The sequence below is a fragment of the Buceros rhinoceros genome, unplaced genomic scaffold, assembly GCF_000710305.1.
Source record: "Buceros rhinoceros silvestris isolate BGI_N320 unplaced genomic scaffold, ASM71030v1 scaffold43353, whole genome shotgun sequence".
NCBI lineage: Eukaryota > Metazoa > Chordata > Aves > Bucerotiformes > Bucerotidae > Buceros > Buceros rhinoceros.
Window position 1 is genome coordinate 1 of NW_010403811.1, and position 13,559 is coordinate 13,559.

A 13,559-nucleotide genomic window follows, 5' to 3' on the forward strand; every position below is an offset into this window, starting at 1 on the left:
TGGGGAGGCGCTGGTAGAAGCGACCGTGCGTGAACGGCCCGGCGGGCCGGGAGGGCTGGGAATGACACAGTCCAGGGCCGGGAGGAGGGAGCCGAGGAAAGGTATTAGGTGGGTCAGTGTGAGGAGGGGGAACGCGAAAGGGCGTTTGAACAGCAAGGACTGGGGAAGAGGAATCTCCTGGGGAGAGGACCAAGGGGCTCACCCGGAGTGGGGATGGGCATTGCGGGCTTGGAGCTTGGCATGAGTAAAGGCTGGCGTGCTGGAGAGCTTTGTCACAGGAGCGGAAAAGGCTGCATTGCTGGTCAGGGACATGGGGAGGGCCTCTAGGCTAGAAGCAGGTGACTAAAGTTTGGCTGAAAATTAAAAATTCAGGCTACAGAACAGTTGCCTCTGCTTATTAAAGCCCTAAATTCTATGCATCTCTCTTAATGGCCTTGAAAACTAATGCTCGTAAATCTTTATCCTCATCTGCTTCCATCCCCTAACTATTCCCTTCCATCTGCTTGTGGCCCTCTTCCAAAACACCACAAAGCGGAGCTGCCTGCCTGAGCGGTGGAGTCGCCGGCAGTGCATGTGTGTGTCGGGGTGAGGGTCACAAAAATCCCCGGGCATGTTGGATTGGGGGGATGCATGCTGAGTCCTTCAAAAGCATGGAGCTTTGGAGATACGAAAGTGGCAGGAAAAAGTCTGGTCTTAAAGCAGCTTAAGGACTGTGGTGCTCTGATATTTTAAACAAAATTTGAGGTTAATTTGATGAAATAAGTGTTTCGTTAAATTCTCGTAATACAGATGCCTAGTGATGCTGTAACAACACAAACATTTTAAAAAACTGTCTCTGCAGTTCAACGTAAAATCTCAGGTTGAGTTAGTGATGTTTTTCAGATCTCCACAATGTCCAACCCTGTAAAAACCGAACTGTATTATTGCAAAAGTGAAACTAGATTAGATCTTACTGTTTTATCCCTTACAAATGAAAATAAACATCTAAACAGCAAAGTCCTGCTGCTTAATGACTGTTTGTATGGGCTATAAAAAAGTTGTTCCTGATGTCACCAAGCACAGCTTCTGCACTTGTTTCCAGAAAAGTTAAAAATTACGATAAAACCCATAGAAACATTACTGTGATGTATATTAAACCATTTTATTTGCTTAAGTCAGTGCTTAATGCCCATCCTTAAAACTGGTGTATGACCAATGGGCCCAGGTTTCAGCCGTGGGAGCACTGTATTTATTCACACCTTCCTAAAAGTTAATTTTTGATGTAAATTGTGAAAACTGGAGGAGATACAAAAGCCTTGCAGAAGTCAAAAGACCTTTACAAGTTCAAATAAGTTTTGTAGATCTTATTTAGCTGCTAATACAGTAAATAATCTACTTAAAGTCAACAGTTAACCAGGAGTGAGTTCAGTCTGCACTCAAAATACAGGCAAATTGTAATGTATTTATTCCTGCAGTTTGTTGAAGCTTTTCCCTGTTATTGAAAATCTCTTGCAGAATTATTGCCTGTAAGTTAAAATTATTGTGGACGTTCTGTGTCGTCCATCTTCCAAATTCCGTGAGGATAAAGGCATTCACTGTCTGAATGTTGTAACTACATTTTCCTTCTATTTTGAGATGAGTCACCAGGAAGTAAGAGCAAATTGTAAACCTTACCCAACAGTTATTGATGCAAGCGCTCTTCACGTTAGTTCACAGGAGGAAGGAAATAATGCTCCTTATCAGTTATGGCAGAACCTTTCATGCTCGAGCTTGGCAAAGCTCTTTTATAACGAGTTCAGTTTTGTGTGAACATAGAACATAATCGTTCGTATATTGAGCAGAGCCCCTGTTAAAAAGGGAAGATGTGCTCTGTTGAGGAAGAGCTTGTTCTGTGTAGGTGATGATCTTACATTAGGGAATTACTGAAGAGAGCTGATTTTGAACTACTCCAGTAAGTCTCTTGAAGTTTAAATTTCTAGTTACGTACTACTAAAAGTGACCTGCAAAAGCAGGAGAAAGGGTAGTGGAGTATTTGATATAAAATTCTGTCTTAGAAGGTAAAAGGAGATAACCATGAACACTCCCTTTTTTCAAGTGGGACTGCTACTGCTGACAGGCTCAGGAGATGGCTGGAAAACGGAGGGTTCTAAATTGCATAGTGCTAATTGCGGGTGAAGAGCAGTCAAGATTTGTATGGGTCTTTTACTACCCGTTTACTATAAATTTAGAGGAAACAGTGTTGGGGCATGTTGCTGATATTTATCCAGTGCCTCACAACTGCAGTTACTGATAATCCTAATAAATATGATTTATGAACTTAAAAAGTATATGAAAATAAAAAGATATTTTGATGGGAAAAACATCACCCTCAAAACCTAAAGGCATGACCTCTTTTCCTGTGTCCTTTTTAAAAATGGGGGAAATAAAAGCAAAAAGGCTAGAGGCCCTTTTTTCGCTTCAGGTCAGTTTTTACTAGTAAGAGCTAAATCAGTGGGATTTATTGAAATGCGATTTTTTCCCCTCTCTGCCTGTTTGAATTACGCCTTCTAATTCCACAGATAAAACCCACTCATGCAAATGTTCAGGCACGTAAGTTACATGCATAAAGAATATGCAGGAGCATTTGTATGAATGGTCAATAATTTAGATGTTTTTAAGATATATAAAGAAAAACATATTTTAGAGGTGCGGTGTGGCTTTCTCTCTCTGATTTTGCAGCTGAATTTACTGTGTTCTGTGCAGAATGGCTGTTGATGGTGGGTGTGGGGACACTGGAGACTGGGAAGGTCGCTGGAACCATGTAAAGAAGTTCCTCGAGCGATCTGGACCGTTCACACATCCTGATTTCGAGCCAGGCACGCAAGTGAGAAACACTTACTTTAAATAACAACTTTGTAGCGTGTGGTGCAAACTAGTGTAAACAGTTTCATTCACAGACCACCAGCAGTGTGGGAATACTAAAACTGCCTGAAAAGCTTCTCTTTTAGTCAACGGGACATTGTGATTCTAGAAGAACATACCGTGTTCTGTTTATTAGCTGGGCTCTAAATGGTGCACTGTTAATTACCAGCTTGTTGTCGTCATGTATGTAAATTGTAACGACATAGAAATTGTGCTCTGTCTTTGTGTTCCACGTGAAAAATGGCAGTGTTTGTCTCTCCATTTTTAAGTAATCAGATACATTATGGAATTTCTTGTACTTAAAGACAGAATTAAGGGTAATATCAGTACTTAGAGAATTGGGACAGATATTTAGTAAGGAAAAATAAAACCTAGACTGTTGTAATTATTTCTTGTGCTTTCCTTTTCTGGTACATTTTGTTTCAGAGCTTGCAGTTGAACGTATTTTACTATTACCTTTTTAATGTACTGTTGCATCATTTACCAGCCGGAGGCTGGGGTCTAGTAGAACATTTCACAGAAAACAGTTAGAGGGTTAAAAATGTCAGTTCTTTTTTGCCAGCAATGTGGTCTGTCTGTTTAGATTTATTTTGTATTTATATTTGGAGAAAGAATTATTATTCCTTAAACTGAATAATACCAAAGGTGCACCTTGCTTTTTTCATATTGAAAATTAATGAAAAGAGAGTGCTGGGGTCAACAAAGGTCTTGCTTTTCTGTAAGCTGGGCTATAGGAACTGCAGGAACTCAACAACCGATCAAAATCCAAGATGTAATTACTCCTGCGAGCACAAAGTGTTCTATTGATCGGAGTTGTTTTATGTGAGTGAAACTTATTAGGCACTGAAAATGTGCGATAATGCACTTACAAGGGTTATGAAGCAAAGGAAAAATTACACTTTTTCCTAACCAATGTATTAATTTTCTGTTTTATATTTTCTGCAGGCTCTTGAGTTTTTGTTAAGCACATGTAAAGTACTAGTTATTGGAGCAGGAGGATTAGGATGCGAACTCCTGAAAAACCTGGTAATTACTCAGTTTCCACACTTTGCTTCTTGGAATCTTCTTTTTCCTTGAGGAAATTACCTTTTCTGCTTTGTAATGTGGCGGGTTTTATTTTATAGACCTACTAAATTTCTGTGTTCTAATCAAATGCATGGAATACGTGATGATACAGGTGATAAACTTGAAGAATGCGCTTTGTTAATAAGCTGGGAAAGTGTTAGTCTAAGATGTTGCATGTTCTTTATCTCAAAGCTTGTCATGAGGCACAGCATGAAATGTAGACAAAAGTTCCCTGCAGCCTTAGATATGGTCTGATGTCAGTAATTTTTGCTAATTATCAGGAAATTACTAGGGAAATGAAGTAACAAATCGTGCTCATAATGATGCAGAGGCTGAAATGTATCTTTTCAGATGAAAAGTGATACGTAAGTAGCTGGTACAAAGTTTAGTATTAACAAAGTTGAATTTAATCTCAGTTTATTTTACATCTGTAGATTAATTCAAAGTGAGGTTAGGATTGCTGGAATTATTTACGTTCTTTGATAGAGAAATTAGCAGAGCCAGAGTTACTGTGTCGGTGGTGACCTTCGTGTCTGTAGAATTTATTTGGCCCTCCTGAGCAGTGGCTCTCAGGTTTTCTGGTTCCTCAGGATCAGTAAATCAGAAGCTGTCTGCAGAGCCTGAACAATCCCTCAGTAGATGTGTATGAATTCCATTATTCCATTAACATGTTCTTTATCCTATGGATGCTCATATTTATCATAACGTATTACTGTTGCCATCCTGTTTGAGTTTGGTAGTTTAGGCTCATCCTGTACTTTTCCATGCTTCTATTTAACGGTAAGGATTTCTGTCCTTATGAATTCCATGGAAAATGGAATAACTTAGTATGAAATACCTTTTTTCCTTGATTTATACCAACACTTAGCATTAGTGTACTTTGCTTTAGAATTTCGGTACTGCTGTTTCAGTATTTCCACAGATTACCTCCAAGCTTGAGATGCTTGATAAATTGATAGCCTCGTTTAAAGCCAGGCATTCCAGATCTGTTAATGTGGGAGTTTTACAGTTCCAGCACTTGTGTGTACTCTTGTTTGGGTTGCTGGTTTATTACTGTAATGCTGAAACACGATTTTACTTGAAGAGCTCCGAGGCAGTTTTCTTTCCTTGGGAATTTAGTGCTGGTGAATTTAACCTCTGCCCAGAACTACTGTTTTATGGCTTTATGGGGACATAACAAATTCAATCTGTTGATAGCTCGTTGAGAGGGAGGATTTGTAAGGGATACGGGACTTTGTAAGTCTACTGTGTGTGTTCAATTCCCATCTCTTCAAAAAGGTTTTAAGTTTCCATGACTTATTTTTATCATTTTCACAAAGATAAGCTCATAAGTAAACCTGGATTCTGTTCACATGTATTCATGTCTTTGGGACAACAAATATAAGTTTGAAAAAGACTCCAGTCTGTATGTTGGTGCTGTCCCAGGCTTGCTTTTCTCTTTAGCAGGCTCTCCCAGTCTGCTTTGATACTATTGGACAAAAGCTGAACATTTATCACTTAAACAAAATGATTGTTCAGCAACAGGGCTGTCCAATGCGACACAGAAATTACTGCTGCTTTTCTTACAGAAATTAGCTTATATTCTAGAAGACTTTAGTCCTGTTGTTCATTTGTTTATCTGTTACTGATACAGCATTTTAAATACTACACATGGGATAGCCCTGTTGATTCAGAAGATGTAAAATGAAAAGTTCTACGGTATTTATAACAAGATTGAGTCTTAAGGAAAAAGGTGGGGAGGAGGGACTAAAATTTTTTGTGGGACAGTTCAGAACATCACAACACATTTCCTTTCTCTAAAACAGTGTTTTACAGCTTTTTGTTCCCCTTAACCACAATTCACAGTGTTTCTGTGTGTGTGACAGTGTTAATACTTTACCAGGTCAGACCCACAGCACAGTTTGAAATAAAATAAACATCAGCATTAGCAACACAACAGAGAAGATTCCTTAGCAAAGAATGACCTTATACCTGTCTGCACAGGCAACAAAGACCAAATATGTTTGTTCCTCCAAAGGAATGTTTTTTGGCATGTGGAATGAATTCTGGAGCACTGTAAGCACTTAATTTCCAATTAAATGAAGCTAAGTGTCTCTTTTTACAGGCACTGTCCGGTTTTAGGCAGATCCATGTTATTGACATGGATACTATAGATGTTTCTAATCTCAACCGACAGTTTCTGTTCCGGTAAGTGATATTTTCATGATTCAGCTTTTGTGTTTTTACATGTATCTGTGAATATGATCATTAGATTGGTTGAACTAATGATTGTTCTTATCTTTAAAGATTACTGAACTTTCATGTCACAGTAATACTCGTAAATAACTGAATGTTGTGATTCATTCCTGTTTTGAGATCTGTGTGTCACAGTTTGAATGTGAAGAAAATTAACATTCATTCCTTACCAAATACAGCCAATGACTAATGGAAAAGGTGGTGCCAAAGAGTGATGGACTCAGGTTGAGAGGTCACATTCTCTGATACCCTTTTCTTCCAAGCAAAAAAAGAAAAATGGTTGGATTTTTGATTGGTGCTGATGACGTTAGTTACATGGACATGTTTAGATAACTGGAGCTCTCATATCTGATGCTTTACAGGGATGCCTTAATGTTATCTGTATCAATAACTTGTCCTACAGTAACGATTGGTCACTTAATTCAGTATTTGCAATGCATAGAGTCTGGAAAGATTGAGTCTACTGAAATTGCAGTTCAAATTGCTTGTTTTTTTTCCCAGACCAAAGGATGTTGGGCGACCAAAAGCAGAGGTTGCAGCAGAATTCCTCAACAGCCGCATTCCCAACTGTGCTGTCGTAGCGTATCCTTTTACAGAGAAGCAGTAGCCCTGAATGAAGGCTTCAAAAAACCTAGAAAACTCTGTAGGTGGTAAGACTATCTGAAGTATTTTGCTGCCGTTCTCCCTGTCTGATACAGTGAAGAACGGATTCATTCAGCTGCTGATTGAGAATTCTTTGAGTGGCGTTAGCATGCAGGAAATACGCATGGGAATGAAGGCTGAGCTCTGAGAAACTGTTCTGTGTGTTTCCTCCGAGTCTTTTTATTCAAATGCAATAATCTAATTTCCACTGAGATACTGGAATTGCAGGTTTACTCACCAGAGTGTTTTGAGTACATACTGATAGGAGACATAAACACAGAGCAACACTTACTGACACAGGACTTGGAGAGCACATGTTATGAGATTCTTAAACAGTTTGCCTGCTGGGCTTTCTTCTGAGTGTGACTAACTGTGTCCTTTACTTGTTTTGTCAGACACTACAGCTTCAGCTGTGGGAATTGAATCTTTCAATCACTTAGATTTAAAAAAAAGTGTCATATAAAATTACAGTAATAAATTAGATCAGTGTTTGGGTTTAGGTTAGCAAACAGAAAGCAGTAAACTGAACTACTTTATAAATATATTCCTTTACTGGTCTTCCATTCAGGTATTTTAAAAAAATTCAAGACATGGATGAAAGCTTCTATCGACGTGAGTGGTGTTTGTTTGCCTGCCAAGCACTCACAGGTGCTTTAGGGCAACACTGCCATTGTTGCTGCTCGCTGCTTTTCGTGGTAGTTAAAATGCTAATTATTTTAGTCTTATACTGGAAATGCAAATAACAAATAGAGAAAACTTCAGCGCATCCGTCAAATGGGTAGTCTAGGGGATGTAGTTAAACTACAGTCAGTTCCTCTGGACTGTTACGGACAGAATAGTTTGCTTGAGTATGCATTAGTATAGACTTTAAATAACATTTTCTTTCCCCTCTAGAGTTTCATATTATCGTTTGTGGGCTGGACTCTATAATCGCAAGAAGATGGATAAATGGCATGCTGGTAAAGTCGTCAGTCTTTTAAAGCCTGGTTATTGTTTGAGTATAGAAACTAAAATTGAACAGATTTGCATAGAATGTGTCATTAAAATGAAATGAGGGCTGATGAAACTCGCAGCTTTCTGTATCTATTTTTGTTTTCTTTTAATTTATAGGTAGCTGTATTGTGAATTTGTTTATAAAATAATGATCTTAAATACTTACCAGTATTTAAAAAAACCCCAACCAACAAGACAACTAAGAATCAAAATCCCAAATCCTTCAAACCTACCAACCAGTTGTCGCGATATCCTATGAGGCAATAATAGCATTTCTCAGGGTGGGTTAAAGGGAGGAGGGGGTGGAGGGTGAAGGTGGTAGATGAAGCGCTGCACACTGACAGATAAGTAGTGTTTTATACGCTATGTACCCTTAAAATGAACTGTGTAGTAAGCATTTGACCTTGTGGTGTGCCATCAAGAACACAGTTTTTAGGATGTTGTTCTTCCTGCAACTTGTTTAAAAAACCCCACCAAAACAAACAAAACCCAACAGCTCACCCCACCTTTATTTGCTAGATGTCATTTTTACATTATGAAGATGGTGTACTGGATCCAAGTTCCATCATACCTCTCATAGATGGAGGGACCGAAGGTTTTAAAGGAAACGTTCGTGTGATTATTCCTGGTATGACAGCATGTGTTGAATGCACGCTTGAGCTTTACCCACCACAGGTAAGTGGAAACAGTGATAGTTCCTTTTTGTTTACTCCTCTGATGTTGTTGTTTCTTTTCCTAGTCCTGTACGTGATGTATTACGAGCTTTCTTCTGGTTGTCTTCCCCTGCCCACGCCAGGTTAATTTTCCCATGTGTACTATCGCATCTATGCCCAGGCTGCCGGAGCATTGTATCGAGTACGTCAGGATACTGCAGTGGCCGAAGGAGCAACCTTTTGGAGGTAATCAGTGTACTGCACTGGTGCTAAACTGGCATTTCTCCTTTTAACTGGTGTGTTTTCAGTTAGGTATACACAGCTACTTTTAATAAAATGCTCCTACTTTTTAACCTTGTGCGGCCTCTTGTCATATTGAATCTAAACCTCCTCGGAGCTGCTGATGGGTTTTCTCTCCTTGGACGTGCTCTCCAGTTCTGTATTTGTTCATGTGTTTCTCTTACACTGCACAATGTCTTTCCTGACTCAAAATGTGACCTGTAACCGCTCTATAAATCTGTGAAGTTAAGATAGTTTCTATATAGAATGTGTTAGAACTTAATGCTATTTGTAGAAACGGTATTTGAAGTCTCAGTAGCTTAATGGGGTGTTCATTTTAACCCAAATTAAAACAGGGAGAGATTTTTGGACAAAAAGAATGCTGTATTTCTGAAGAACTCTTACAACTTACCTGTAAATTCTGCCCTTTGCTGTAGAAGGTGTTGCTTTGGATGGAGATGACCCTGAACACATACAGTGGATTTATCAGAAGTCTTTAGAAAGAGCATCACAATTTAACATCAAAGGTGTTACGTACAGACTCACCCAAGGTAAGGCCATTGCACTGCAGTGAGTTTGTGGCATTTGTAGTAAGGCTGTTGTGTTTGTTATGACTAAGCCGGCAGCTCTGCTGAGAAAGAAATAGTTCTTTTCTCCCTTAACATCTTAAAACAGAAACAAGCAGCCTGTTTCCTGTGCCAGCACAAATATTTTTATGACGAATCAGATGTTTAGGCATTCATGATGAATCAGAGGAACTTATCTGGGACAAAACTGAACATTCTTTTTGCCATTTTATTTTTAACCTGGAGCAGCTCCACCATTTACGTTACTCTGTGACCACTTTTGCTGGATCAAAGAGCAGGAACAAAAGGACGTGATGGCCTTTTAGTGACAGCAGTGCTTTATTCCAGCCTATAGCATCTGTTCTTTACTGCTGTGTGTGCCTCTGTTCACATGCAAGTACAGGATACTGCCATTTAATCAGCATTTTAAACGCTAAGGGAATAGAATCTCATGCAGAATGTCCACAGTCTGAGGTAATTTGTTGACTTGTAGTACTGAGAATGCGTTAGAAATGCTGGGCTTAAAATGCTGCCCTTGAACCTCAGTGTGTGCCTTGCTATCAATAAGGGTGAGCTGATTTCTTGTGCCTCTCCCTCAGATTCCATCTGGTGTGCTGCAGATAGTCTTTTCCTTTGCAGCAGTTCATACTGGCTTCTCTAGTGGCATTTTTTTTGGTACAGATAAATGTGAACCCTGGTTATGAAATACAATTAAGCATGTGCAAATGGCTGCAGAGTTTTCAGCATTTGATTGTGGGTTCAATATAAAGCACATAACAGAAAGAAGGCAAAGGTGGAAGTTTTATGCGTGTTTTCTCAGGTGTTAAGGGATACAAGTCAATAATGAGAAGCCAGAGGAACTTCAGGCTACTTGGGAGCTTGTTGTCTTTTTGGGAGGCCTGAAAAAAGAGTGAGCCTTCTTGTTCCTGATGTCCAAACTTATACGCCCAGGAAATCTTGCTGTATGTCGGGGTGTGTGCTGTGCTCTTCGGATGCACTAAGCAAGGAGAGCTGGATGAAGATGCCAGTAGAGTTTGGCAAGCCTGTTCTTGCAGAAGGAAGACCAGAACCAAGAACCTTTCCTTTATGTATTTCTCCAGTTAAACAGGAATAGAACTGTGTTTTAAATTAATTTTCAGTGCTAAATATGAACACTTGTTTTTGGAGTTCATTCACTAGTTCTCTTTGTGCGATACCTTCACACAAAGCCGTGTTTTGTTTTTACAGGGGTGGTTAAACGCATTATTCCAGCAGTAGCTTCCACAAACGCAGTCATTGCAGGTACGCGAACAGAGCTCATTTCAATTCTGCTTTACAGGCTTCATGGAGTTCTGTAAGGCAACAGTTTGGAATCGAGGACTCGGGGAAGATAACAGTAATTTTTAAATGGCCCTGGTTTATTTTTACAGTGCCATTTATGTTTTCCATAGAGAAACTGCTTGTGACAGTATAAATTTTAAACTCATATGTGACTGTGGGAGTGAGCAAAAGCATTGGAGACTGGGAAAAAGACTAACGGGCAAATACAGTATATAAGGTTAACATAGTCTCAGATTAGTGCCAAATCTATGGAGTTAATCCATGGAACTACCAGCAGATGCTTGTTTTTCTCTTTACAAATTGTTACATTTGATTGTTGGGTGTTTTTTTGGTCACTTCCTCTTTGGTACAACCCTGTGCAAAAGTCTGCATGTTCTGGGACAGAGACAGAAAGTAAAGAAACTTTTTTTTTCTCTCGTTCCAGCTGTTTGTGCCACTGAAGTTTTTAAAATAGCCACAAGGTATTTCATTTCTTACTAATAACATACGTGATGTCCAACATAATGACATGGAGTAACACTGACGTATTTGTTGTTACAGTGCATACATTCCTCTCAACAACTACTTGGTGTTTAATGATGCAGATGGATTGTACACTTACACGTTTGAAGCTGAAAGAAAGGTTAGTGCTAGTAAAGGCAAGCAGGGTTGTTTCTTTGTTTTTTATTGAACTTAGAAAGTTTGCACATTTCTGACACCAAATACCGAACCTCTTGGTCCCTAGCACTGAATAATAATATTTCTGAAGTTTTAAGAGCAGAAACTGCCACGTTCCTGGTCTGCTGCTTCTCCCGATCGTTGCTTTTAGCACATAGGAATTATTTTGTTTCAAAATTCCGTGATTTCAGTGTCTAATAGTGATAACGGTGGTAGTCTGTCCTTGTAGAGGAGGGCTGTTCACTTCCAGACAAACCGATGTTTTATTTGATGTCCTGGTAATGAAACCTTTTCTTCTATCCATTGGTTTACCAGAAAAAAAAAAAAAAAACAAACCCCAAACAATTGCAAAGTATACTTAATGCCATATTTAATTTTGCCTGTTGAGCTAGTTTTTCTTAATACTTGGAAAAAATAGCTTCTGGCATAGGGAGGTTCTCCAGACAGCTCCTTCTGTGCTGTATGTGGGTGCAGCACCACTATCTCGGCTGTTTCTGCTATGCTGCCTGCAGAGGAGAACAGTCCTGGGCTGCTTTGAAAGTCAGTCCTGAAGATTTCCCCTGTCATCCAGGAAAAGTGGATTACAAAATAAGACACACAATTTTAAGAAGACTCATAAGCAGATCTTCTCGAAAAGAGGTTATGACAAGGATTGATTGGAAAGTTTGTAGTATTAAGTTTTGTGTCAGATGAAGTTTGTAGTTTATACTTTGCTGCTGTCGGGAGCCGGTGGAACAGTGACAGCCTTCACAAGGAATTGGGGTTTGTCATTAATATTTCCAGCAGTATTAATGTTTCTAGAGGTAAAACTTAAACACACCAATAGTTTTGAGACCATTTTAACAGCATTTAAAAATCATATTTAATGTAGTGTACATTCTTGTCTACTTTGTGGTAGGAGAACTGTCCAGCCTGCAGCCAGCTTCCCCAAAACATAGAGATTTCTCCATCAGCTAAATTGCAGGAGATCTTGGATTACCTGACAAATAACGCGTCATTGTAAGTGCACAACTGTCTGAAATATTTGATAAGTTTTGGTAGTTTAGTGTTTAAAAAAGGTAATTTCTAAATGTGTTTTAACCCGATTCTCTGTTCTTTTAAAAAATGTTTTATATGTAGGCAGATGAAGTCTCCTGCAATCACAGCAACTATGTATGGGGGAAATAAAACACTTTATTTACAGGTAATCTGAACATACATAATTGTCCTTGATAATTTATTTAAATTTACTGATTTTGAAAGGAAATGTTTTGACTTTTTTTTTTGCAGACAGTAGCTTCCATTGAAGAGCGAACAAGGCCAAATCTTTCCAAGACACTAAAAGGTATCATGCAGTTGTCTCGTGTAGGTTTTCAAGATGCTGCTCTACACAAAGTCACTCAGCTTCATCCCTCTGTATGGCGAGTTTAGCTTTATTCTGCACTGTGCAGCAGAACGTGCTTCATTATCCTTCCACGTGCAATACACCTTTCTCAGCGATGAGCTTTGAACTGCTTAAAGTGAAGCGTGGGCAGGTGCAGAGAAAAACATCGCTGCAAAGCAAGCTGATCGCTGGTGTAAATTAAACATACTTTGGTAGTGTTTTATCTGTTTCTTGACAAGGACTGTTGGTTTCCTGGTGATTGGATGAATGCTGGTTTTGCTAGTGAGCTCTTCACAGCTTTGTTCCGTCGTATTTATGGTTTGTGGAAATGGCATTCGTAACTTCATTTTTTTCTTTTAATTTTAAAAAGACAAACCACATGCATTTGCTGTACTTAAACTTTTCTTTCTGTTTCAGAATTGGGACTCGTGGATGGCCAGGAACTTGCAGTTGCCGATGTTACTACACCACAGACTATGTTGTTCAAGCTTCACTTTACCGCTTAATTTATTCACGAGTAAACTGCATATACAGCGAGAGAAACATACTCTGGGGGTGTTAAAGCAACCTGAAATGTTCACGTTAGCGCTAGCAATTTTCAAGGTTAGGTAATACAAATGTATCACCATATTTCAGAATTGTATGTAGAAGCCAATATTTGGTGGATTATATTTGTATAAATGCTTATCAATGTACAGAACTCTGATGGATACACTTTTTTCCAGGTTTTGTTGTCAAAATGTTAATGCTAATATACTTTCATACATGTGGAAAATTCAAGGTGGCCAAAGGTCTTGTCAACACTTGTGTGCCCAGGTGTGTGCAAAGGGAAGACCCTTTAAAAGGAACCACAGCGATCTGGTTTTAAATTGTGGCACTTGATGAGTTACCCTAAAACTGAAAGAG

At 39.0% G+C, this 13,559-nt stretch overlaps 1 protein-coding gene across 1 annotated transcript; it reads left to right on the forward strand.

Moving 5' to 3' along the window:
• Positions 1-2,722: 2,722 nt before the first annotated feature.
• UBA3 (ubiquitin-like modifier activating enzyme 3) lies at positions 2,723-13,425 on the forward strand. Its single transcript, XM_010133139.1, has 16 exons — positions 2,723-2,842; positions 3,826-3,906; positions 6,050-6,132; positions 6,682-6,762; positions 7,391-7,434; positions 7,717-7,781; positions 8,335-8,490; positions 8,612-8,714; positions 9,185-9,298; positions 10,541-10,594; positions 11,058-11,094; positions 11,174-11,255; positions 12,189-12,289; positions 12,410-12,473; positions 12,560-12,614; positions 13,071-13,425. Exons 1-16 carry the CDS (start codon positions 2,723-2,725, stop codon positions 13,157-13,159), a joined length of 1,329 nt encoding a protein of 442 aa, XP_010131441.1. The 3' UTR covers positions 13,160-13,425.
• Positions 13,426-13,559: the final 134 nt, after the last annotated feature.